This window comes from Onychostoma macrolepis, chromosome 02 (genome assembly GCF_012432095.1).
Source record: "Onychostoma macrolepis isolate SWU-2019 chromosome 02, ASM1243209v1, whole genome shotgun sequence".
In the NCBI taxonomy this organism is placed as follows: Eukaryota; Metazoa; Chordata; class Actinopteri; order Cypriniformes; family Cyprinidae; genus Onychostoma; species Onychostoma macrolepis.
This window is the reverse complement of record NC_081156.1, coordinates 13,599,189-13,624,437: the sequence shown is the minus strand read 5'-3', so window position 1 is coordinate 13,624,437 and position 25,249 is coordinate 13,599,189. Positions and strand designations below refer to the sequence as shown.

Below are 25,249 nucleotides of genomic sequence, written 5' to 3'. Positions count from 1 at the left end.
GCGCCGCATACCCAGGCCGTCTGAGAGAATGAGTTCACGGGCTAATGAATATAAACATGATTATAAGTTTATCCCTTGTCATTTGATATGTGACTTAAAGCTTAATAAAGTGTTGGGAATAAGTATGTAATATTATTTATTTGAAAACAATGGTCATTTTCTGTACATCTACGTCAGTGAGACAGTGACGGAAGCTCCCGGGTGAGCGGATTCTCCGCAGCTTTGGCGCCTCCGCTAGTAGCTCTGTGGCTATGACTCGTGAGGATTGTAGCGCGTTCTCAGTGATTTGCCGGTAGACGGCTGTTTTCATGCGCGAGGTAAGCTGTCCGATTGTTTTTTTGAAGCGCTCGCCCAAACGGAAAAATGCGCTGTTGCTGCCAGATCTCGATTGCCTACACTGTGTTTGATACAAAACTAACACGACGAAATCATATGAAAACAAACAAACAAACAAAAAAAACCCATCATAACTGTATATTTTCATACTTTCTCAAGCAAAGCAAATTTTGAAAGTCCACTAAAAACATATCTGGTCATAGACAATGTTGACGGCGTTATTGTCAACATGCCTGAGTAGTAAATAAATAAAAAAAGTTTCTAAAAATGTATATAAATTTGAAATAATAACAAACATCAGGAAAAAAATTGTGTCGCTTACAGTTAAAGTCCTTCTGTGATTTTATTGTTGTTTGCAACATTACTTGGCAATATTTTAAAGATATTATTATCATTATTATTATTTTATTATTTTATTTTATTTTATTTTATTTATTTATTTTTGGTATTTTGCATGGTCTATTATTGTCATCCGGGTGGGAGTTTTAACTCCTATTCACTGGGAATAAAAGAATTAATGGGAAAAAAAACAAAAATAAAAATAATAAATAAATAAAACAATTCATTCAGTTGATGCAGGGACATATAGGCCACGTACACCCTGCAGCTAAATTCGGTTGTCAGTTCACCTTTTACTCCTTAATCGCGTTCTGTACACACATAATTCACTAAAATACGGGAGTGACAACAGCATTCTACAACCGCATTAACTCCCGAAAAATATTGCAAGAAAATAACAGTGAAAGAAGTCTTAACTTAGCACGGGGCTAGCTGCGCTCATGAGCCCTGCGGTAAAGTGTCAGTGTTGCCAGATCTTCATAGAAAAATACAGGTAGTGACAACTGCATTTACAGAAATTCTACGCAGTGTGTACAGAACTGAACTGAACAACTAGTTGTTAATGACGTATTTGAACGTGTATCAGAAATGTGTCTTCATCTGTATATTTAAAAAAAATATATATATAGGCTATATATATATATATATATATATATATATATATATATATATATATATATATATATATGTTGTGAATTCTTAAGGGTTTCGCTGACGTTTAATGTTAACTATCTTTTAATCAAAACATAAAACATTATTCACCCGTTTGTATCTGCGAGGCGTCCGTTACACATTTTCCCTGTGTATTTATGACTGTCGAATTTCTGACTTGATTCTTGGTAATGTATTTTGCCCCGCCCCCAAATATATGATTCGACTATCAGTCGACTATCGGCATGATTCGAAAATTCCGATTCGACTATGAAAATCCTTAGTCGGAGACACCCCTAATATATATATATTAGGGGTGTAAAAAAAAAAAAAACAAGATATATTTGTGTGTGTATATATATATATATATATATATATATACACACAAATATATCTTGTTTTTTTTTTTTTTTTCTCTTATCCCACTTTTTTTCTTGTTTTAAACAAAAGCTTCACTGCTCATTTGTTGGATTTCATGCATAAAAACAGACACACTTAATTTCCCAATGGGGCTAAGGAAAAATCAAGATTAAAACAGATATACAATGGACTAAAAAAGTTTGGAAATGCCTTCGGCCAAGTTTGAAACAATATCAGCATAATTCGTTTTTGGCATAACTTGCAATTGTCACTGAAGACCAGGAACAATTAATTATTTTTTTGATCATATAATAATGATAGACATGTCACAGTCAGATGTGCTTCTTTGTCAGCTGTGATGCCTGATTACTGTATTAAACAGCTTTCTTGTTTTATAGGGTCAGAACATCATCAGTTTTACTGATTGATTGCCAATTTAGATTAGAACACAACAGACCAATTAGAACACAGTTTGGATAGTTTCAGTAGGCTACTCCTATGCTGTTCGTTTGAAAGGAATTGTATTATCAATCTCATAAAATCTGGAGTAAAACATAAGTAAATGCAAATGCAAATGACATGTGGCCACACACCACAGAGATTATGCCAGAGCCCAGGATGGAAGGCTGTATGCAGTCATCTTGTTAGCTAGTGCACACAATGAACAAGTATACTTGCTATAATCCACTTTCAACTGCAGGTAAGCACTATTGCATATAAAAAATACTGCTGAACTAAAATAGCCATATGGTTAGAAACCGAAAGGATGAAAGAGCTCAGAAAGATTCAGTCTTATGAAAGGAGGACGAGACTACATTCTTCATCAACATCCACCTTATCAGATATAATGAGTGCATTTGCATATAACCTTTATCTCACTTGTAGCTTGTTGATGGAGGCTGCAAAATTACAATGAAGAAAAAGAGAAAGCGAATGGCGCCATTGTAAAGAGTAGTAATGAAGATTATAGGGTTCCATACGTGACATACATTCTGCTTATTTATTAGTGTAAACAAAGTCAAAGAATTAGTAGGGTTTTCTATTCCCTTATGTTGTAGATGAACACATTTTAGAAAGAAGACACAAGCTGCCTCAATCTGAACAGGCACAATGCTTCCGAACAAGTATAATGAGAGAAACCATTGGTGAAAAAACATAAATCAATGCGTTTCATTCTACAATGAGCTCTGTTCAGTTCAGTTCAGTTCAGAAGAATACCTGTGGTGAGCGGAGACGTGGGGTTGTATTTAGCAATGATTCATCAAATGGGTCTCACGAAGACAGTTTGATGGACATGTCATCATTAATGCATAATGTAGATCGCTTAGGTCACTCGGTCATCAAATATTCAGCAGTTAACACAAGCACAGATGTGAGTGTCACGAAAACATGCATTATGTTCTAATTAAACTTTTGTGTTATGTGAAAACTGAATATGAATACGTTTTGTTCATAGTTATGTAATATATAATCACACAGAAAGCTGCACTGCTAAGATCAAACTTCGATTCAAGTTGTCAAGTGACACCAGAGTTACAAGCCTTATCACTCCTGAAATGGATTTTAAAAATGTCTGAACATGCAGCTGAATTTCAACGGTCTTTAAATTGGAAAGACGTATACAGGAGAGTGAGAGTCCAGGGCTAGAAAGGTTTTGAGTCAAAAATCCTATTACACAAATGCGTTTTTCCTCTAGCAGTTGTTTTGCAAATACTTAATTGAAAACTTCAGTCACCTATATGATCAAGGTAGATTTTAGGTTTATCTGTATTCACAGGACATGGGTATTATTCATTAATGTCAGGTTGGGGCAAGTTGTCACATTGATTGTAAGAAATTTGTATATGGTATTGCTTTTTGGCCAAAACATGTTATGTACTGTATATTATATTTAACTTTTTTTTTTTTTTGTAATTGTATTACAGTTTAAATTTAGTTGAAAGGCCTATAAAGATTCTATTGTGACAACCACATATTCTGTGATATTTTAGTAAATAGTACACAAGTACTACACAAAACACACACTTTACCATAAGGTTTCAATTTAACTTCATTAGTTAACACTTTTTATGTTAACTACATTAGTGAACTAACAATAAGCAGTACTTCTACTGCATTTATTAATCTTAGCGAATGTTAATCTCAGTATTTACTAATACAATTTTAGGATCAAAAGCTGTGTCTGTTAACATTAATTAACGCACTATGAACTAACATGAACATTTTTGTTAAGTACCATTATAATAAATGGTGTAAAAAATGTTGTTGTTAGTGCATTTTAGTTAATAAATTAGCACAGGAATTACAATGTGTTATGAAAGTAAGAAACCAAAAATCCTTCAATTAAAAGAAATATATAGTTTGTATTCTAATTTTTAGATATTAGTTATATTCATGAAATATATTCTCTGTCATGACCTGATACTATGGGCTGAGATTGGTCAGAGCTTCACATTTCAGTGCTGCTTTTATGCGCCACTGTGTCTTTACACAGAATTTACGGAGAATTCAGAGCCTTCACGAGGCAGCCTTAAACCTGCTATACAAAGTACGCCTTTACAAGATCGCTAATTGCCTGCCAAACGGCTTAACCAATCATAAGCACTCTTGCGTTCTTAGAAATGCTTTTTGCATATTGTGAATCATTTAGTGTCTCCAACCCCGAATCTCTTTAAATGGTGCACTGCAACCACCCTCTGATTTGCTAGCATGGCATATCATAGCACTGGTTTGTATTTTAAATAGTAGCTCAATGGCATAAGCAGCATCTCCGGACTTAAATTGCAAATCACCTCCCCCAATCCCACCCCCACCAGCCCTCTGGAACAAATTATTTATGTATCACACCAACTGAGACTATAAATAATATATTGTGCCCCAGATCCCTGTGTCTAGAATGAAAGCATTTATCCTCTTTTGAAAACATGCAGTGGTATCAGAGCGCAAGGGAGACTTTCTGTAAGTGCAACAAGGGCTGAATCATACGGGGAAAAAACAACAACAACAACATACAAATAACTTAAACACAAGTGTGTCTAACTTTCTATGTTTGGAGAGCGAGAGGAAGAGGCCTGGAGGAAATATCAGGGTGTAAAAAAGAAAGTGTGAAGACAGAATCAATAAAACCAGATGGCGAGAAATAACACTTTCTTGATGGGGGGACATCCTGTCAAGTTTGGCTAACAGTGTGAGATAGAAGAATGTTAGATTAGAGCCTGGGAAGGGTTGAGGTTTTGTGGTTATACTTTCTTAATAAACTGATGAGATGAACTTTGTCTATGAAAATGATGAATTATTCAATAAAATTGCTATTAAATAAAAGTATTAAAAGTATAAACAAAGAGTGAATTAAACAAAACAAATTCATATTTATTGTGTGAATTTTTTAGTTTTTTGTTCAAAAATTATGACTGTTAAAACAATTACGTCTCTCAAGTATCTGTTGTATTCACATTGTTGCATTCTGTTGCAGTTTTCTCTGGTTTTTAAAATGTTATTGGCTGATATTTTGTCTGCACCACTGAGAATGGTTTTAATCGGCAGAGCAAAAAATACAAAATAGTGATGGCAGAAACAAAAACTTTGAATCAATTAAACCAGTTCCTTTGCAAAATGATTCACTGTTACAAAGCTGGTGGTCAAAACATTGTAAAAGCAATGTGAACGCAATCTAAATGTTAATAAACACATTTTACAAACCAATTGCAAATGCTTTCAAATGTTTGATGTATTAAATTTGATCTACAACTCAAAATTACAATTAAATATATATTATCTTAAATCATTTGTTTTTTCATTTGTAGTTTTTGTTTGATGTGTTTATAGGCAGGATTTGGCTAGGCCAATCAGAAACTATTACTTATCCCTCTCCCTTTTTATTATACTTGCATGTTAATTAAAATTCATTAAAACTGAACCAACATCATAAAGCTGACCAGAAATCTGCTAAAACAATATACAGGCCATGGTTCATTGGTTAGGCACTGCTCTCTAGCAGGGAACCATTAAAAAGTTTCAAAACCAAGGTTTGAAACAGTTGATGTAATGAAGCCCTGTTTGCTGAATGTGACTTGGCCAGTTTAATATGTGCTCCGAACCACTGATTTGAAACAAAAGGTTTGCAAAGGTTTCAGAGCTTCAGGAAACATCGCACTGGTGCACGCCCACCACTACAACACTTTGTACGTTACTTTTTCTGAACTGTTAACTGATTCTTCCTTTTTTTTAATCTTTTTTTTTAACTAGAGTGGAGCAGCAGTTGAGTATAGTACTCAGAACCCTCTTGAGTACTGAGGTTTATCACCGCAAGTATGTACAACTGCACTATGCACTTGCAATGCATCGCAACTTCTGTTTGTGGGCTTAATGGCAGATGTATTACAAAGTGCAAAGCCCAAAGGGCCAATGAGTGCATGAGGACACCCGTCCAAGGTTGGATTGGGGGAGATTCATTGTGGTCCACTCAGGATTTGTTCCCTTCAACAGCTTTGATCTGCAAGTGTTTAATTACTCAATAGTGCTGATGAAGTCCTTGAGGCGCTCAATCTCAGTCCAGTCAGACATACAGTACAGGGCTTTATTGAGTTTCCCTCCCACTCTCCCCATCTACAGTTGCTGAATTGGTAAAGACAGTGTGGTGAGGTAAGTCACACCCATATAACACATAACTCCTCACCCGTTCCTGTCTCGTATTCAACACCAAGAGGTGACACTTTCAGGTCATAGGATTGAGGGATGCTCTCTCTATCTCTCTCTCTCTCCCTGTTCCTTTTTCTCTGAAGTCTCCTACTGTCAGTTCACACCTTTCTGAAGTGGAGAGAGATAGACCTGCTTCCATCCTCTGGCAAACAAGGCTGGCCATCAATCACTGCTGTGCTGCAGCACGGCCCTCGTGGCTTTTCCTGAACATGCCTCAGGTTAAATCTCAACTGCTGTTCCTACTCAGCTCCTACTGTCCTAAGATGATTTACTGGGAATTTGTGACAAAAACACTGGAATTCTGAAAAGAGAATAACATAATCAAAACTATACCCCAAACAGTTTGTTTGGAAACATATTGAAACTGACAAGTTTTACTGGGTTAGTTTGTTCTTAGTAAGAGACTGAGAGTTAGCTTACATTAAGATGTTAACTTGAAAGTAATTTAGATTTTTTAAAATGATCAGACAGGATAGAATAATTCAGAGTGAGAAAAACCAGCTAACCCAACAAAACATAAAAATATCAAATCAAAGAAAAAGTCATTAAATCCATCGCTAATACTCATGTTTGTGCTGTTGATGTCCTTCCAGAATGATGTCACTTCCTGGTGGATGATGTCACTGAGGAAGTGGCTTAAAGGGATTATTAAAGGGAAACAAACAACTAACTGGATGGAAAGGATATGGAGGAAAACGTTCTAAATAACAGTTATGTTAATATATTGATGTATTGAGATGTGTGTACTTTTATAGCTGGGGGATACTGATGTCATCACTGGACAGAGACCACAATCTCATCATTTTTAAATAAGTACCACGTAGACCCGATATAGAGCCAATGCCCAAAATTATCATTCGCCGAGCACCATGTAAAATGTAAAGTTGGCCATAACTTCATTAGGAACCGCAGCATAATGCATATTTTAAAATTTTATCGTCAGAAGTTTATTTTTGCCATGAGAAGTACATTTGCTAGAATATTTCTCACCAAAATAAAATGTGAGGAACAGTATTAGGACTAGCTCAAGAAAAAACAAATATACAAGGGAACAAAACAGCTATAATAATGCCACTGTAATGGGTAGAACAAAATAATCAAAGTAGTACAAAATAGTTTCATGGCCAGTAAGAAATGTATTTATATCCAGTTAATTTTCTCACAACACTGGCAAAAACTTATGTTTCGACCCTGTACACAGCCATAACAAAATTCACTTACTAAACAATGTGAAACAAGTGATAATTTATATTTATTCTGAAGAAAACCAGACAACATGAATGCATAGAAGGTGCTTTAACAGTTATAACAGCAGTGAAAATTACATTTATGTAAATATCTATACCAAGATATCACCTAGATTTTAGCAAAAAAAAAAAAAAAAAGCAGCTTGGAACAAATGTGTGTGCATTTAGAGAGCAATTTCCTTTACAAACAACTTACAAAACTATTTTAAACAAAAGTTCATCTGAGAGAAAAATTCTCTGCCAAATTCAAGGGGAGCTGATATATCTATTACAGTGCAAAAATCCTATTTTATATCAATGTTTTTGTCTTGTTTTCCAGTAAAAAAAAAAAAAAAATCTACAAATCCTCATAACAAGATAAACATACCTGAGAAGTACAATGACACACAATATTAATACTTATTTTCAGAGAAACTATCTTAAACATACTACCATTCGAAAGTTTGGGGTATTTTCAAAAGACAAAAAAAAAAAAAAGATACTGTATTTACTGTAAAAAATATTTACTGTATAATCATTTTACATTTGAATACATCTGACAACGTAATTTATTCCTGTGATGGCAAAGTTTTCAGTGTCATGTGATCCTTCAGAAATTATTATGCTGATTTGATGGAAGTAACATTTCTAATTATCATCAGTGTTGAAAACATTTGTGCTTCTTAATATTTTTGTGTAAACTGTAATACATTTTTTCAGGATTCTTAAATGAACAGAAAGTTCAATAAACAGCATTTATTTGAAATACAATCTTTCATAACATATTGCCACTCAAATTAATGCGTCCCTGATGAATAAAAGTATTTGTTTCTTTAAAATTTTTTGTATTTTGTATTTTTCCATTAGCAGATTTTTTGTAAGAGGCATAATAATTCTTCTACATTGTAAGAGGCATAAACCTCGCCAAATATTTTTGCAGTGCCTAGGAGCCTTAGTGCCCCAAACACCACGGCATTAACAAGTCGTTCCGTTGCATGACAAGAGAAGAAATTGACTTCAGTCCAAAATCAGTGCCAACATTCTGCTTGGGAGCACCTGAGGTTCAGAAACAGACAGAGCGATGACTGATCACAGCGCTGTGCGTTAGGCCGGCTAAGATGGATATCGCACTGAACGGCAGGCCTCCTGTCACTGTGCAGTGCTCCGAGCGTCCTGAGAGAGCAGCGCCGCTAAGTGTTATCAGGGCTGAAGAAGAGGAGGCAGGGAGGAAGGCTTCGTGACAGCACGGCACTCCGTCTCGCCCCAGCCAAACTTTGCAGAGTCAGACGGGCGAATGAAATCATCAATTATAGCACAAGGTGAGCTGAAAGCACTGCATAAAGGTCGCCGAGTGGAGGGAAAAAACGGCCAGCTCAGGGCTTTTCTCTCTGCGTGCCACTCTTGAGTTTATAGGAGGTCCGGCACAGCACAGAAATGGAGTTTAAATTTTAAACAGGCAGAGAGAGGGGGGCCCCAGGCCCTGTGTGAAGATTTCAGGAGGTGACAGGGTGAGAGGGAGGAAAAGAGTGAGAGAAAGAGATGTCTGGACTGAATGTGGAGCAGCGAGGGACATTCATAACTAATTAAACAGTCAAAGCCGACAGGGCCTCGGATGCATCACGCTGCAGGTCTCAACCGCAGTCCACCGGATCCCATTAGAAGAGACTGATAATCGCTGTGTTTGTGGTGCTTCGCTCAAATAAGGGTGCACTGTTCGCTATTACATTTCTTGTCCAAAGCCGTTGCAGCATAGAGAGGATAACATCCTGCACTGATCACTCCTCTTCCTCCACATAAGTTGAAGGGAACCATCCCACCTGTAATATAAACAGCATCAGTAAACATTACTGAAGACTAACGGAGCGTAACTCTTCTTCTTCGTGACTAGTTTGAAAGCTCTTGTGGGTCAGATCTGATAATGACATGTGCAGAAGAATCATTAAGAGTCATTCTGTCATCACTTCCAGTTAATCATCTCTCTTAGAAACGCACTTGAGCATATGAAATGAAGAAAAGCGAATGTAATAAGGCTTGAGGAAAGATTCAGGTGTCTTGGAGAGTTAAGATCAGCTATATTGCAGGGAAAATGCTGGGCTAAAATCTAATTTCAATCTCAAATGTCAGTTACAGTCTCACACCTCTATATTACTATGTCATGGATCTGGATATGTTTAAAAATATATATATATATTTTACCATGAACATGAGTACCAATGATATATTATAACATGTAAATCAATAGGCCTGAAACATGCCCATATTCATTACTGCATCATTAATATGTTTAAAATGTGACCCTGGACCACAAAACCAGTCATCTCAGTCTCAAATTGACATTTATACATCATCTGAAAGTTGAATAAGTAAGCTTTCCATTGATGTATGGTTTGTTAGGGTTGGACAATATTTGGCCGAGATACAACTATTTGAAAATCTGGAATCTGAGGGTGCAAAAAAATCAAAATATTGAGAAAATCACCTTTGTTCGCCTAAAGTTGTCCAAATGAAGTTCTTAGAAATGCATATTATTAATCAAAAATTAAGTTTTGATATATTTACAGTAGGAAATTTACAAAATATCTTAATGGAACATGATCTTTACATAATGATTTTTGGCATAAAAAAAAAAAATCAATAATTTTGACCCATACAATGTATTTTTGGCTGTTGCTACAAATATTTCTCAGCGTCCAGGGTCACAAATTAGTTAAAATAAAATTTCTAAAATATTAATTACATTTTTTTTTTTTTTTACATATTAAATACATTAAAGTTGGGATTGGTAAGATTTTTAATGTTTTGAAAGAATTCTCTCTCATTAAGGCTTTATTTCATTGATCAAAAATACAGTAAAATAGTAATATTGCAAAATATATAAATAACATTTTTTTCTATTTTAATATATTTTATTATTTATTTATTCCTGCGATGGTAAAGCTGAATTTTCAGTAACTTTTACTCCAGTATTTGGTGTTTAAGAAACATTTCTAATTATTATCAGTGATGAAAACAGATGTGTTGCCTTATATTTTTGTGAAAACCATGGTACATTTTTAAAGAAAGTTCGGTAACACTTTAGAATAATGGTCCGTTGTTAACAAGTAACTATGCAGGAAGTAATAGGTAGTACTACATTAACACTTAACTTAATACTATTAACTAATAGAGAAGTAAGATTAACTAAGCAGTAAGTAACAATTTTAGGACAAAGGTAGTTCCTTATTAGATATGTGATAATTATTAAATAAAAATCTCCTCATTGAGAACTACTTGCGAACTATGACCAATTAATAAAGAATAACCAATTAATTACTGTTAATCACAACAGTAACGTCTTAAAAGTGAGCAATTGGGTTCTTTGTGGAAACTAATTTATGAATATGATATCCCCCAAATAAGTCGGCTACAGTTTGAAATTGACTTCTACTCTTACCAAAGGATGGATGTTCTCCGTTTATTTCAATCAAAAACAGAATAATAATAAAAACGATAATTCACTTAAAAATTTTAATAATTAGGAAGTGATGCTGACAAGCTCATGATTGAATTAGTTCACAATTATGAACTCTGTTTTATGTCATTTCAATATGTATCCCACTCCAAATGACTTACTGGTAAAATATCACTAGTGCTTCACACAAATGTATGACTCTATCATGTGTCAGATATAAAACATTACATAACTTATTAATTTATGTGTGAGTAATTACTGAGGGGTTAACGTGTTTTTCACTTTAAAATAATGGTCCAGATCACTAGTAGTTCCTTAGTAGCACCTTAGCTTTAAAGTGAAAAATACATTAGCCCCTCTCAAACGTTACCTTGTCAGCCAGCAGGAACTACTAGTGATCTGGACCATTATTTTAAAGTGAAAAACACCTTAACCACTCAGTAATTACTAAGTAATTTAATAAGTTATTTAACACTTTATTTTGATGGTCCCTTTTGAACATTCTGCTGACACTAAGTAATGTTGCAACTACATGTTAACAAACTCTCATAAGAGTATTAGTAGACTGTCTGCATATCTACAATATGTAGATTGTCCTTATTGTGTTGGTCTCCCAACAGATAATAACTTTGCAAGAATGTGTCAACTTAATCTAACCCTAACCCTACTAGTCAACTAATACACTACTAACACTGTAATGAGAGTTAGTAGAAATGTAGGTGCAACATTACTTATAGTCAATAGAATGTGTTAAAGGGACCATCAAAATAAAGTGAAACCAAAATATTTAAATCTGACACATAGTGTACATTCATACATTTGTGTGAGGCACTAGTGATATTTTAGCAGGCACTGTAATCTGAAATATGCTGTTTTGTGCTTAACACAATATAAATGCAGTCGATGCCTTCATTAAGGATGTAAACTGCTTTTATCAAGAGAACATCATTATTTATATTCAAGATAATTCCTCCCCAGTCTACTGTCACTAAAGGTAGGTCTTTTGGAGTCGGAGGCATACTGGAACTGACACAAACTAGAGCTCATAATTGTTAACTAATTCAATCACTTCCTAATTATTAACATTTTTAAACTAATTATTTTTATTATTATTCTGTTTTTGATTGAAATAAACAGAGAACATCCATCCTTTGGTAAGAGTAGAAGTCACAATTTCAAACTGTAGCCAAATTATTTGGGGGAAATCCTATTCATAAATTAGTTTCCACAAAGAACCCAATTGTTCACTTTTAAGATGTTACTGTTGTGATTAGGAATTAATTGGTTATTCTTTATTAATTGGTCATAATTCACAAGTAGTTCTCAATGAGGAGATTTTTATTTAATAAGTATCAAATATCTAATAAGGAACTACCTTTCTCCTAAATTTGCTACTACTTACTGCTTAGTTAATCTTACTTCTCTATTAGTTAATAGTATTAAGTTAAGTGTTAATGTAGTGCTACCTATTACTTCCTGCATAGTTACTTGTTAACAACGGACCATTATTCTAAAGTGTTACCGAAAGTTCAAAAGAACAGCGTTTATTTGAATTAGAAATATTTTGTAACATTATAAAAGCCTTTACTCTCACTTTTGATCAATTTAAATGTATTTTAAATTCACCATGAAATGCACTTTGTAATACATCTGAATTTTAAATTTCTTTAAAAAATCTTACTGACTTTTGAGCAGTAGTCTCAATATAAAATATTAGAAAAAAATAATTAAATAACAAACAATATATCAAAGTTCTATTTTTTAACTAATCTGACTAATGATTTAACATTTTCTGTTGTCAGTTCTTCATATCCGACTGTGTGTGAACAGAGCTGGATTTAGCACTCTGACAACCATTTTTTTTGCTGCAGTGTGCCTAGCATTTCCCTTTTGAGAAACCATGAACTGTGATTTGCATGAAAGGGCAAGAGTTCAGTTTCATGATGTGCAAGGTTGGAAGAAAAGCTTCACACTATCTAAACAAACATGAAAGCACCAAAACCTCCAGAGAACTGCTTTCATACTTGAGTTTCAAGTGAATAATGGTGTATAAGAGTGTTTTTCCTCACCTGGCCATTGACTTCACCTTTCCACCATCCATTGGTACACTTGATATAGATCTTCACCAGGTCGCCCACCTGCATAGAGAGTTCCCGTGTATCTCTGGAGCTGAAATCATATCGTGCCAGTGCAATGCCAAGCACTCTCGGGGTCAAAACTGAGGGAGAAGGGGAAAAAAACAAGTTGCTATAAAAAAAAGACAAAAAGAGTGAGACACCAATGTTTCCACAAGACATGCCAAGTAGGACAAAACATGTGATGGTGCAACAAGATGATTGGAGATTTTGGCACAAATGGCATTGCATCATGCACAGACATTTTCACACACAAAATGTGGATACAGATCCACTTTTCTCAGCAGCTCTCAGAAAGCACACATACACTACACAGAGAGCTGAAGCAAACACAGGGAGAAGAGACTGAGATGGCTAGAGGGGGAAATGGATAAGACGGGTGGCTGATAGCTGTACCTGACCAGAAGGGTGAGGGGGAGGGAGGAACAAAACTGTAGCTGGTGGGACTCAAAACGGAAAGCCCACACAGCACTGGAGCTTAGGATCCAAGCCGAGGCAGAGCAAAGAAAATAAGAACACAAAAACCCAGAGATCTTAACGGAGACATTTTCAACAAAACAAACATAAACAAGCTGATATAAAGAACTCCACACAGCACTGGGCGAATGAAATATGCCAGTCTTGAGATTCACACAAGTTTCACACAAGAAGATGTCTCAATGAACATAAAATAAATCAATAAGGTCCATAAAATAAGTCAATAAGGTCCATTGTTGTTTTCGACTAGGGCTGCACAATAATACTGCCAAAAATATATTATTCAGTATATAATATATAATATTTATTTCATACAATAAATGAGGAAGGAAATGCATCCCACATGTTTGTTAGACCTCAAGCATGAATATAAACATAGCTTTAGATGTAAACAACAGTTTTGCTGCTCTGTATTTTTGTGGAAACGACAATACTTTTTTTTTCATTGATGAATATAAGTTCAAAAGAACCACATTTATTTGAACTAGAAATCTTTTGTAACATTATAAATGCATTTACTGAAACTTTTGATAAATTTAATGCATCTTTTAAAATATAAACAAATAAAAAATATAATTAACAAACAAACATTGCATTGTTGAATTTGTATTTTTTTTCAAAATATATTGGTTGTATGATATTTCTTAAAATAATAATAATAATAAATTACCAATGTCATGTTTTAATAATGTTGCAATATTATTACTAACTGTGGTACTCTTTCACAAAGAGAATATGCAGACTTTTTAGCGACACACATCTGATCGTCTAAAAAATACTGGCTACATCGAAAATTTTGATTAATACCGGTACCATGGATTTGTTTTTTCAAATAAATATGGACATATATTTATTGCACAGCCCTATTTTGGACACCATTGACTTTTATTATATGGACAAAAACACATTTCTCAAAATACCTTCTTTCATGTTCCACAGAAGAAAGTCATACAGGTTCTGAACAACATGGTCGTGTATAAATGATGACAGAAAAGACCAAATTTAGACTACTTCAGCCATATGGACTACTTTTATGAACCGCATACTGTATTTTTTGGGCAGAAGCAGCTGGGATACGGTTAAAAAAAACATATCGTAGAGCTTGAAAATTACATAGGCCACCCATTCCTGTAAGTGTCGATTTGTTTTTGTTTTTTTTTGTACACCATTTTCTCTAGGTGTTCTGGTGGCTTTTGCCAAGAACACATGAGTGTGTGCTCCTGGCCCTGTCACTGACACAGCTGTGGTAGCGTTCATACAGAGCGTGAGTCCTGTTACCATCTGAAAGCCCATCTGAGCATCCAGGACTTTCTAATATGTAAACTAGCAAACGTCAAATCCACAATATGTTTGCCTGCCTGCTTTGCATCTCCTTTGGGGGGAACGAAGCAGTGGGCGATGAGCCAACTACTTTTACCTGTTACACTGTCACTCAGAAATCACCTGCAGAAATCATGCAGCCAATTACACTTTGAATATCTATAGTCAGAACTGAAACTAGACATATCTGTCTAGTAAATACCATTCCTCACATTAGCTTATCAAACACAACCCTGATATCTCCCTTTGTGTTCAACGTGTTTACCAAACACTCAACGCCTGCAGACGTGTCAGCGCCCACACACGGAATGATCTGTCTGAGTATTTGCATGCGTTTTGGTTTGGGGCACATCAGCGAGAGCGCTGTCCCAGGATACATCGAGGGCCCGGATTTTCTGCTGAGGTTCGTGAAAGGATGCGTCACTGAGAGTGGCAGTCAAACATAAACACCTCTAACAAGCCAAGGATGCTGAGGAAAAAAGGACAAATAGAACCACGAAATCCCCAATTCACAATCCCCACTATCCTGTTCTTTCTATCAACAAAGCCATATTCGTTCGCTAAGCCTTTTTCTACGTGACACGTCTCTCTCTCTGTTCAATAAAGCTGACTTCCCGTGTCTCCACTAGTTGCCCTTTCATTTCTCAGTGCAGGGACTGTTTTTTCTCTTAGCTGTGAGAGAGAAAAGCAGCCGAGTCCCTACAGGTGAGGGGGAGCTTAGCATCCATCATGGCTTTTTCCTGTAACTCAAAGCAAACTGTCATGTCATGTCAGAGAGATCGCCGGTGCTACTTGAGCGCAGCACCAGCGTCTTGTTTAGCCGAGTCCTCTCTCTCTCCACGTCGCCTGCAGCAGCGGCTGCAGAGCCAGACACAAACAGCCATTTTCCTGCTGCCAGGTGCCGAGTGCGTACGACTCGCTTCACAGCATCTGTCTGTCTCTTTGAGGAGCCATCTTGGGTAATGAAAGCTGCAGTAAACACGTACGTTGATACACCATGAAAGCAACATGTGTATATGCACACACTATGTTTTCACCCAACCTTTATATTTAATCAAAAGAGCCTGAGAGGTGTCGGGACGCGTAAGCAAGTCACCAGCTAAAAACACATCCTGAGAGCCAGCTATGCCTCCTGGCATTAAAAGAGGACCTGTCTGAAGACCCATTCACACTGACGGTGATTTTAATCGCTGAAGGTCGACATGTCACTGTACTGTTGGTCGCTGGAAGACATTCCTACTGCTGGATGCCCTAGTGTTACTGCATGCGCAACTGGCTGTAACACTTTAAACTGTACTGTTAGTGCAAATTAATATGTCTTTCTATTTTGGCAACAAATCAGTTTTGCTAAAAACTCACATTCTGTATGGAAACGTTTTTGTTTAGATAAAGATTACAGCAGTGCGTACTGTAATGCATTATATCACATCAGTGGTATGTATTTGTACTTGTATTTGATTCTGTACTTTATCTGAATGTTTTTATTTTGTCAAATGTTTACTTATTTCATTACGTTCCAAATCATAATATCATTCTTTTTACTTCACTACATTTCATAAACGATTCTGTACCGAGTACTGAGTACCGAGACTTGCTACTGCCAATACATCCACAGATATGCTGCTGTGAGCAGAAAACATACTAACCCCCAATGTAACATACATGAAATTACCCCATAGCAGATCTATACAGGTGGAGCTGGGGAAGGTGGAGGGTGTGCTGAAACTGCTACAGCAATCACTAGCCAAGTATTTAAATGCTGAGCACGAATCTCTTTGACTGCTGATGTGAAAATAAACCAATCAGCTGTAAATGATAACGTGATTATATGAGATTGAGTTAAAACTTACCAACCTGTGTCATCTAAAGTTTCTTGACAGAAATTTGTATTTATTTCAAAAGGAAGAAATCAGCACCCGCTTGCAGATGTGATAGCAATTTCTTTTTTGTGAATGAGATGATTCTTTTCAATGAACATGTTGTATAAGTTATAATCGCATAAGTGATGAATGAATCATTCGTGAATCGAAATGATCTGATTGCAGCTATTCTTCCGTCAGCAACTCACCGATTCAGCAATCCGGTCAGAGATCTACCTATCTGTCTCAATGAGCCAAAACCAGGAGATCCTCGGAGCTTGCTTTTCTGTTACTAATAGAAATGGGTGCTGTACAAATTGTTGTAAAAAAAAAAAAAAAAAACCTCCTCTGTCTTCAGTTGCATTGGTGATAGCTCCACCACTATATGAAAAAGTTACACTGTTTTCAACTTTCTTGAGTTGCAATGATTGAAGTAACTGGAAAATGAATTTCGGTCACTTCATTACTGGAAGTCATTGTCAATGTGAACGACTAGAAGAGACTAATGTTAGTGTTGGGTCTGAGTCCACCTAGTCGAGTCCTAGTTTTTAATCAATTGAGTTTGAGTGGGAGACCTTTTATCTTCATTTTATGTCGTTACTTATTTATCTTTTATGTTACACATGGCATGAATTTGTCTGAACTCTGAAAACTTTCTGTGTCCAAAATGTTCAAGTCTGAGTCCACCCGAGTCCTTCTGAGTCCAAGTTCATTCATAATTGCAGTCTGAGTCCAAGTCCGAGTCCAAGTCTCAAGTCCAAATACCCCAAGACTGCAGGCAAATCAGATCTTTTCAGGCTGACTATTAATTGCAAGCGATCAAATCCGATTTGTGTGTCCAGACATAACCAACTTATCTGCATAGCACAACACAAGCATACCCACTTTTTGATGAGGCTTTCAACAGATGCAGGAAAAATAGAGGTGCATCATCTCGATCTCCAAATAAGCGCTCCAATTGAGTTACGATGCAGAACTTCTCTGTCGCACAAGAAAAACTCAGCAATGGATGAGACTGGTATATATTGCGATGTTCCGTGCCATAGTCACAGCCAGATTCGGCTTTGTTTGAATACTGTAAATACTTCTGGCATTTCCATCAACGGTTTGACATTATTGTTGTGTGTCACATTAAGAATGATGCAAAAGGCTATTTGAAATCCGATTTGAGCAGCCAGAGCATCAGTAAAAAAGACTGAGATGCATCAGTAAAAATCTGATTGGAATTACACTTCAAACCATCTCCATATGGGGTTTGAATCAAATTTGAAAAAAAAAATGAAAAAAGAGATCTGATTTGTGAATCTGAAAATTTGTGAATTTAAACAAGGTGTATGATACTCACCAGCTGGTGTGAGTCCAGTACCAAGCTCCTTATAGGGCACCTGCAGAGTAATGTCCAGAGTACGGAAACCCTCTTTCAGAGAGTGCTGTTTGTAATACTCAACCAGTCCCTGAACAGAAAAATCACAAGTTTAAATGCTTATTTCAGGGATTCCCAAAATGTTTTGCCAGCTGAACCTCTTTGACCTACAATATTTACCTGAAGTCCCCTTGTAATTTTAAGTTAATATTTTAATAATTATCAACACATTCACACGTTCACAATTCTCTTTTTTGTTGGTTAATGGTTAAATCACACACAGGTAAACAAAAAAAAAAATAGCATCTTTTTAGTAAGTGTTTCATTTTGATTATTTTTATTTATTTTCACGAGTTCACACTTTACTTTTCTGTCATCAGATTGAGCGAATAGCTTGCATATTTGGTGTGCTGTCCAAGCGGAGGCCTCCAAGCTCAAAATATAGCCCGAACCCAGAGAACTCCCCATATCCCCAAGCTGGGACAAGAATAGTTAGGAGTGAGGAGGGATGCCAGAAAAACTGTAGTGGGAAAGAGGTAAGTTGGCTGTATATAGATATTTTCATGTACTATCATGCTAATTAAGTTGATTATTTGAACATCCTCCACCTGTGCTGAATGTGCTCCTCCTCGAACTTTGTTAATAAAACATCATTTAATTTTACATTTTTATGAGGTAATTCATTATTACCTTTCCAACAGCTGCAGTTGGGAAACCCTGCCTTATTTAATCTTAGTGGAACAGCTACAATTATACATAGATGCTCACACATACAAAAACATACATGCATTGTTTTATGGATGTGCACTATGGTAATACTATTCTTTGACACACCTCTTTGAGTACCATGACATATGAATTAATAATCATTCAGTACTTTTGTATACATTATAGCTTTCCTTCTTACAGTACATGCTGTCACCACAGTGTATTTTATTAAGGAAACTTGATCATTTTAAAACCAGAGAAGAAAACGTAACAAGGTTGCAGTGGTATTGATGACTTTGATGGATTAATAGCTGGTCTCCCATTATTAATTATGCTAATGAGATACAGAAATATGCAGATCAGCACATGTTCTGGTTTTTCGATAAAAAAAGCTCAGGTCTCTGCAGCACAGCTAGCGACACTAAATTATAGCACCCTACATATGTATTCATACGGTGATGATAAATAGAGCAAATGATGATGAAGACCATTGCTTCTGTGCAACTCAAACCCACTTACTAACACAGTCTTGAACGTCCTGCTTTCGGCAATGTAGAAGCAGCCCTCCTTGGTGAGAATCTTAATGTGTTTTACATCATTGTTGTACCTGCAGATGGCAGAGAATCACTGTAACCATTCCAAGATTGTCAATATTTCCACTTTTAAAACTCTTTTAATGCAGTGATTGGCAATAAGTGAGTGTTAAAGGGACAGGTCAATGATGACAATTTTCATTTTTGGGTGAACTATTCCTATAAATACTGAATCTAAAGACTTCATGAGAAGGAGAAGATCTGATGTTAAGTGGTAGGTTATTTCATAACCTTGAACCAGATATTTAAAATCCACCATTCCCTTTAAACTTTAAATATGAGCTTGTCGTGGAGAGTTAACTATAACCTAAGGATGTGGAATAGTGCTGTCAGTCCCTGACCGCAGGTCAACACATTCAGAGGATAAAATATTTTAACAAAGACCTTGTGATTGGTTTAAGCATGAGACATGCAACTATTAAATGCTCTGAGGTAATAAAGCCCACAGTGAGTATGTATGTGATCACTCACTGACCACATCTATGCCACACATTAGCTGTATGCAAATTCCATGATGCATAATGCATTGGGTTCCATGGAAGGAAACGCATGAAGAAATCTAAGCTTTGCATGCAAAAGGATGTCCGTGCAAGGACCTCACGACTATCTGTCACGCCAATTTTATGCACAATAAAAACACTCTGGCTGAAATATATGAAGTGGGATTATAGCTACACGTACTTGATGCTGATAGCGTACTCTCTGCTCTCCCGGGTCCTGTATCGCACCAGGTAGGTGCTGTTCTCTCTCTCCATGAGCTCAGACTCTGCGTGGTGCCTCTCCATGGGCCCGGCGAACCTGCCCGCACAAGCCAACATGCAAGTGGTTAAAACCAAAACAACACTCAGCACATGCAGTCATGCAGGTTATTTTGTGTCATATGGATATTGGAATAAATGTGGTTAAACATTTACTGTTGAGACATACCAGGGTTGAGCTGAATAGTCGACTGTCCTCGGTAGCTGAGGATGAGAAACATTATAAACAACGACATACTTATATATACACAAGTTATACGCATTTAAGTTTTTCATTATCAATGTTGAAAATGTTTATATATAATTCAAACCATTATTAATAATTAATTGAGAACAAATCGGCATATTAGAATGATTTCTGAAGAACCATGTGACACTAAAGACTGGAGTAATGGCTGCTGAAAATTCAGCTTTGCCAACACAGGAATATATTACATTGTCACATATATTCAGTTATTTTAAATTGTACTAATACTTAATATTGCTGTTTTACTGTATTTTTGATTAAATAAATGCAGCCTTGGTGAGCATAAGAGACTTCTTTCCAACACATTTAATAATCACAATTATTCAAAACTTTTGGCCGTCGATGTACTGTATATAGTTCACACAAATAGATATCTTAAAGCATTAAAATGATTATGCAAGTCATACAAATATACATACTTACACATGGGCAGGGTTTGACTGCATCACTTGGAAAGAAGCCGGTCTCTTGCGTTGTCAGGATTTTGCCCTGCCAAGACGTGTGGTTGTTAATTGCATTATATTTGCTTTGAGGCGATGCTCCCCCTCCCCTTTGCTTTAATAAATCTAAGACAATTAGCTCACAACAAGCAGTGAATCTCATTTAGAGCCACAGTTAATTACTGTTCAGCCCCTACCCACGGTTAAACTCCGTTACGCATCAGAATGAAAGCATCAACTAATGCTGAATAATCATACAGCTTCCACGGCAGAACCTCGTGAATCACGACACTCGCCAATAAGCCATTGTTTGATATTGCTGCTCCGAGCATATTTGGATTTATGAATTACATTAGACCCGAGTTTCGTATTATGTCCTCGTGCAATAGATTGTATTGAGCAATCGCAGGCCGGATGCCAGTTTTAAAATAGGCTCATTTCTTGCATGGCTTCAGCCACAATTATCTGTATATTTTTGGATAAAAAGCGACAATTCCCCCCGACTCGGTATGAAACAACAGCTGGGAGGTTATAATGCGATGTGAATGCGGTGGAACTAGATGCCAAAATTTAGCAGCCTAAGATTGATTGCGAGTTTGGCTAAAGGTTTGACTGAGGGTGTAATGAGCCTCTTCTCAAACAACTATACTGCAAAATATATATTTTTGTTTCCTGGCCCCCTTTAAGATCATCTTTAACAAGTATGAAATGAATTTCAGAAAAATGCACCTCTACCCCAAATTAGATTGGAGCCCCAAACTGGAACTGTATTCATGATTTATTCGGCTTAATAATGTTTCGCCGTAGCTTTTGAAAGCCCTTTATATTTGTTACGCCACAGATAAGCGTATGATAAAGATTAAACTTATTACCCCATTAGAGTAAACAGTTGGCAGCCTAAAGGATCAAATTAAATTACAGTGATCGATTGCACTGTTCTGGCAACGGGACAGAGATAATTGTCTTCCAGTAACATGGGAGATGGATGCTTAGTGCTCTGTAATTCCATTCTTTGGTGTCATGGGACCCTGAAGATTTAGTAGCCTTATTAAGAGTTAAGTGTCGTTTCACACAAGATAAAATAAACCAGTGATGTGCATTATCATTCAACAGCAGCGCTTCTCGCTCCCCTCTATGACCTGCCTGGTGCGTGGAGAACCATGGATGACATGCATGTCTAGCCGCTGCCTGTCTCAGTCTGTTGGCTCGGTGAATCTCTTGGCATTCATTTTTGAGCTGTAGGGTTTTTTCTACCTCGGTGTGTGCTATCAGGAAGAAATGGCCCAGCATAAAGCATGGGAAATCTCGCTAAGTGTCTATTCCCCGCCGAGCTGTTCGAGACGCGTCGGCCAGATTGGAGCAACACCAGGAGGAAGATGAGGTTTTAGTGCCACTATAAACCATAGAGAAAAAGAGCCACAGCAACCCGGCACGAGCCAGAAATAAATAACACAGGAACAGTCTGTGACAATAAGCTAGAGACAAACCAGCAATGCCGAAACATGCCTGAACAAAGACTGTGCTCTGTAGTCACTATATCTGATGGCTCATTTAGGTATCAGTTCATATTAGAAAGCAATGTGAAAAAAGGAATTATTGTACTAAAGTTGTACTAAGTTGAGTTCAGATGTGTATGTATTTACAGTAGTATACAGTCATGGCCAAAAATATCGGCACCCTTGGTAAATATGATCAAAGGCGGCTGTGAAAATTAATCTGCATTGTTAATCCTTTTGATCTTTTATTTAAAAAATTCACAAAAATCTAACCTTTCATTGGATAATAAGAATTTAAAATGGGGGAAAATACAGTCATGGCCAAAAATATCGGCACCATTGGTAAATATGATCAAAGAAGGCTGTGAAAATTAATCTGCATTGTTAATCCTTTTGATGTTTTATTTATAAAAATCTAACCTTTCATTGGATAATAAGAATTTAAAATGGGGGGAAATATCATTGTGAAATAAATGTTTTTCTCAAATACACGTTGGACACAATTACTGGCACGCCTAGAAATTCTTATGAGTAAAATATCTCTGAAGTATATTCCCATTCATATTCACAATTTTGAGCACTCCAGGGTGATTATGAACATGAAATTATCAAGCCATGGCTTCCTGTTTCACAGAAATATAAATAGGAGGGAAAACAAAGCCCAAATTCCCTTAATCATCCATCACAATAAGAAAAACCAAAGAATATATTTCTGATGTGCAGCAAAAGATAATTGAGCTTCACAAATTAGTGAAGTGGCTTTAAGAAAAGAGCAAGAGCAGTGAAAATTCAATCAACATAAAATATTTCGAAACTGCCTAGAAAAGGACATGTGTCTATATCATCCTAATGCATGGTGAGAAGGAGAGTTTGAGTGGCTGAAGACTCTCCAAGGACCACAGCTGGAGAATTGCAGAAAATAGTTGAGTCTCGGGGTCAGAAAACCTTAAAAAAAATAATAAAATTGTCAAACAGCACCTACATCACCACATGTTGTTTGGGAGGGTTTCAAGAAAAATTTTCCTCGCTCATCCAAAAACAAACTCCAGCATATTCAGTTATCAGACATGACTGGAACTTCAAATGGGACTGGCTTCTATGGTCAGATGAAACTAAAACATGAGCTTTTTAGCAGCAAACACTCAAGATGGGTTTGGTGAACACAGGGATAAAAAGTACCCCATGTGTACAATGAAATATAATGCTGTATTTTTGATGTTGTGGGCCTATATTTCTGCTGGAGGTCCTGGACACCTTGTTTAGACACATGGCATCATGGATTCTATCAAATACCAACAGATAAAAAAATCAATAAGTGAGTGACTTATATTGTTAGAAATCTTATAACAGGCCATGTTTGGATCTTCCAACCATACAATAATCCAAACACAAACCTCAAAAACGACACAAAAATGGGTTACTGAGCACAAAACCAGGCTTCTACTGGCCATTCCAGTCTACTGACCTGAACCCTATAGAAAATGAGTGGTGAACTGAAGAGAAGAAGCACCAACATGGAGCTGGGAATCTAAAGGGTCTGGAGTGATTCTGGATGAAGGAATGGTCTCTGATCTCTTGTCAGGTGTTCTCTAACCTCATCAGGCATTATAGGAGAAAATTTAGAGCTGTTAAACTGGCAAATGGAGGTTTCAAAAAGTATTGAATAAAAGGGTGCCGTTAATTGTGGCCAATGTGTATTAGAGAAAAACATTTATTTCATAATGATATTTCTAGAGCTGAGAGTACAGAGTAATATTAATAAATTAGATTTAAGAATTTATTATTTAGTAAAGTCGTTTCTTAAACTAGGCTAATAGACAACAACCATTATATACAGTAATATAAAATTAACTTAAAACCTTTGCAACAAACCTTATTTTTATTATCAATTTAATGAATACTTGCAGAATAAATATATTTAAAAAAATAAAAATATTGAAATATATAAAAATTAATTAATTAAATCAAAATTTATAATTAACCTAAATGTTGGCTATGGAAATACTGGTTATTGCATTTATCATTTGGTTGAAACATCATAAGACATTTGTTGCCCTATTTGCTTTGATATATGTTGTGATCAAGCATCGGGGTCCCATGACACCACAGAATACAATTCCTCTATTTGGTGTTTAAATCCTACTGTGCTTTATCTGACCTCCCACCAGGAGCTGTGAGGATCGGCATAGATGACCTCTATGACATCACCAATCTGAGCATTCAGTGGCAGTCCGTCCGGAGGACTGGGAACCCCAAAATAGTCTCTGATGACCAGCATTTTTGGCAAACCTGTAAAAGTAAAATGTGACAAAAAAGCAATATTGGCACTATTCCTAAAACATGTTCCTGGTCTTATTTTGCATGTTGCATCTGTGTACATCATTCCAAAGAAAAGATTTTTGACCTACTTCACTTCTGAAAAGTTTTGATTTTAGCTGACATCACCAGCCCTCTTATTTTTCAACCACTTGACTCCATTTTGGTACTTAACAGCCAATTTTCACAGTCAGCAAATAATTCACAATGGAAACAAATCAAGTCCAACTCATTTTCTAATTGAATGCATCAGACTGCATGCATCAAATGGTTTGAGAACAAGTTTACATTGAATGCAGTACAATAAGGAATTACGTAAAAGATTACAGGCGATGTGTCGTATGAAACTGATAGACAGCAATTAGGCAAAATAAAATACAAATAAAGAAAAAAAAATAAAGCTAGAAAGCTTACGCTTATGATACACTTAATAACAACTATAGCCTTTTATAAACAGTTTATAAAATGAATTTCAC

General features: G+C 36.2%; 1 protein-coding gene across 3 annotated transcripts in view; it reads right to left on the bottom strand.

Annotated features, from left to right (window-relative positions):
- Positions 1–7,328: 7,328 nt before the first annotated feature.
- Positions 7,329–25,249, bottom strand: part of vav3b (vav 3 guanine nucleotide exchange factor b) — a 59,617-nt gene continuing 41,696 nt past the window's right edge. For 2 of the 3 annotated variants that reach the window (XM_058759167.1, XM_058759175.1), the window contains 8 exons: positions 24,616–24,746; positions 20,945–21,010; positions 20,444–20,478; positions 20,198–20,314; positions 19,443–19,530; positions 18,198–18,306; positions 13,131–13,279; positions 7,329–9,427 (listed from right to left, as the gene is read on the bottom strand). In XM_058759167.1, the coding sequence (XP_058615150.1) occupies positions 9,386–9,427; positions 13,131–13,279; positions 18,198–18,306; positions 19,443–19,530; positions 20,198–20,314; positions 20,444–20,478; positions 20,945–21,010; positions 24,616–24,746 (737 nt within the window). In that variant the 3' untranslated portion in view covers positions 7,329–9,385. Of the gene's footprint in view, positions 9,428–13,130; positions 13,280–13,592; positions 13,674–18,197; positions 18,307–19,442; positions 19,531–20,197; positions 20,315–20,443; positions 20,479–20,944; positions 21,011–24,615; positions 24,747–25,249 lie in introns of all 3 variants that reach the window. The other variant, XM_058759182.1, reaches the window with a different exon arrangement.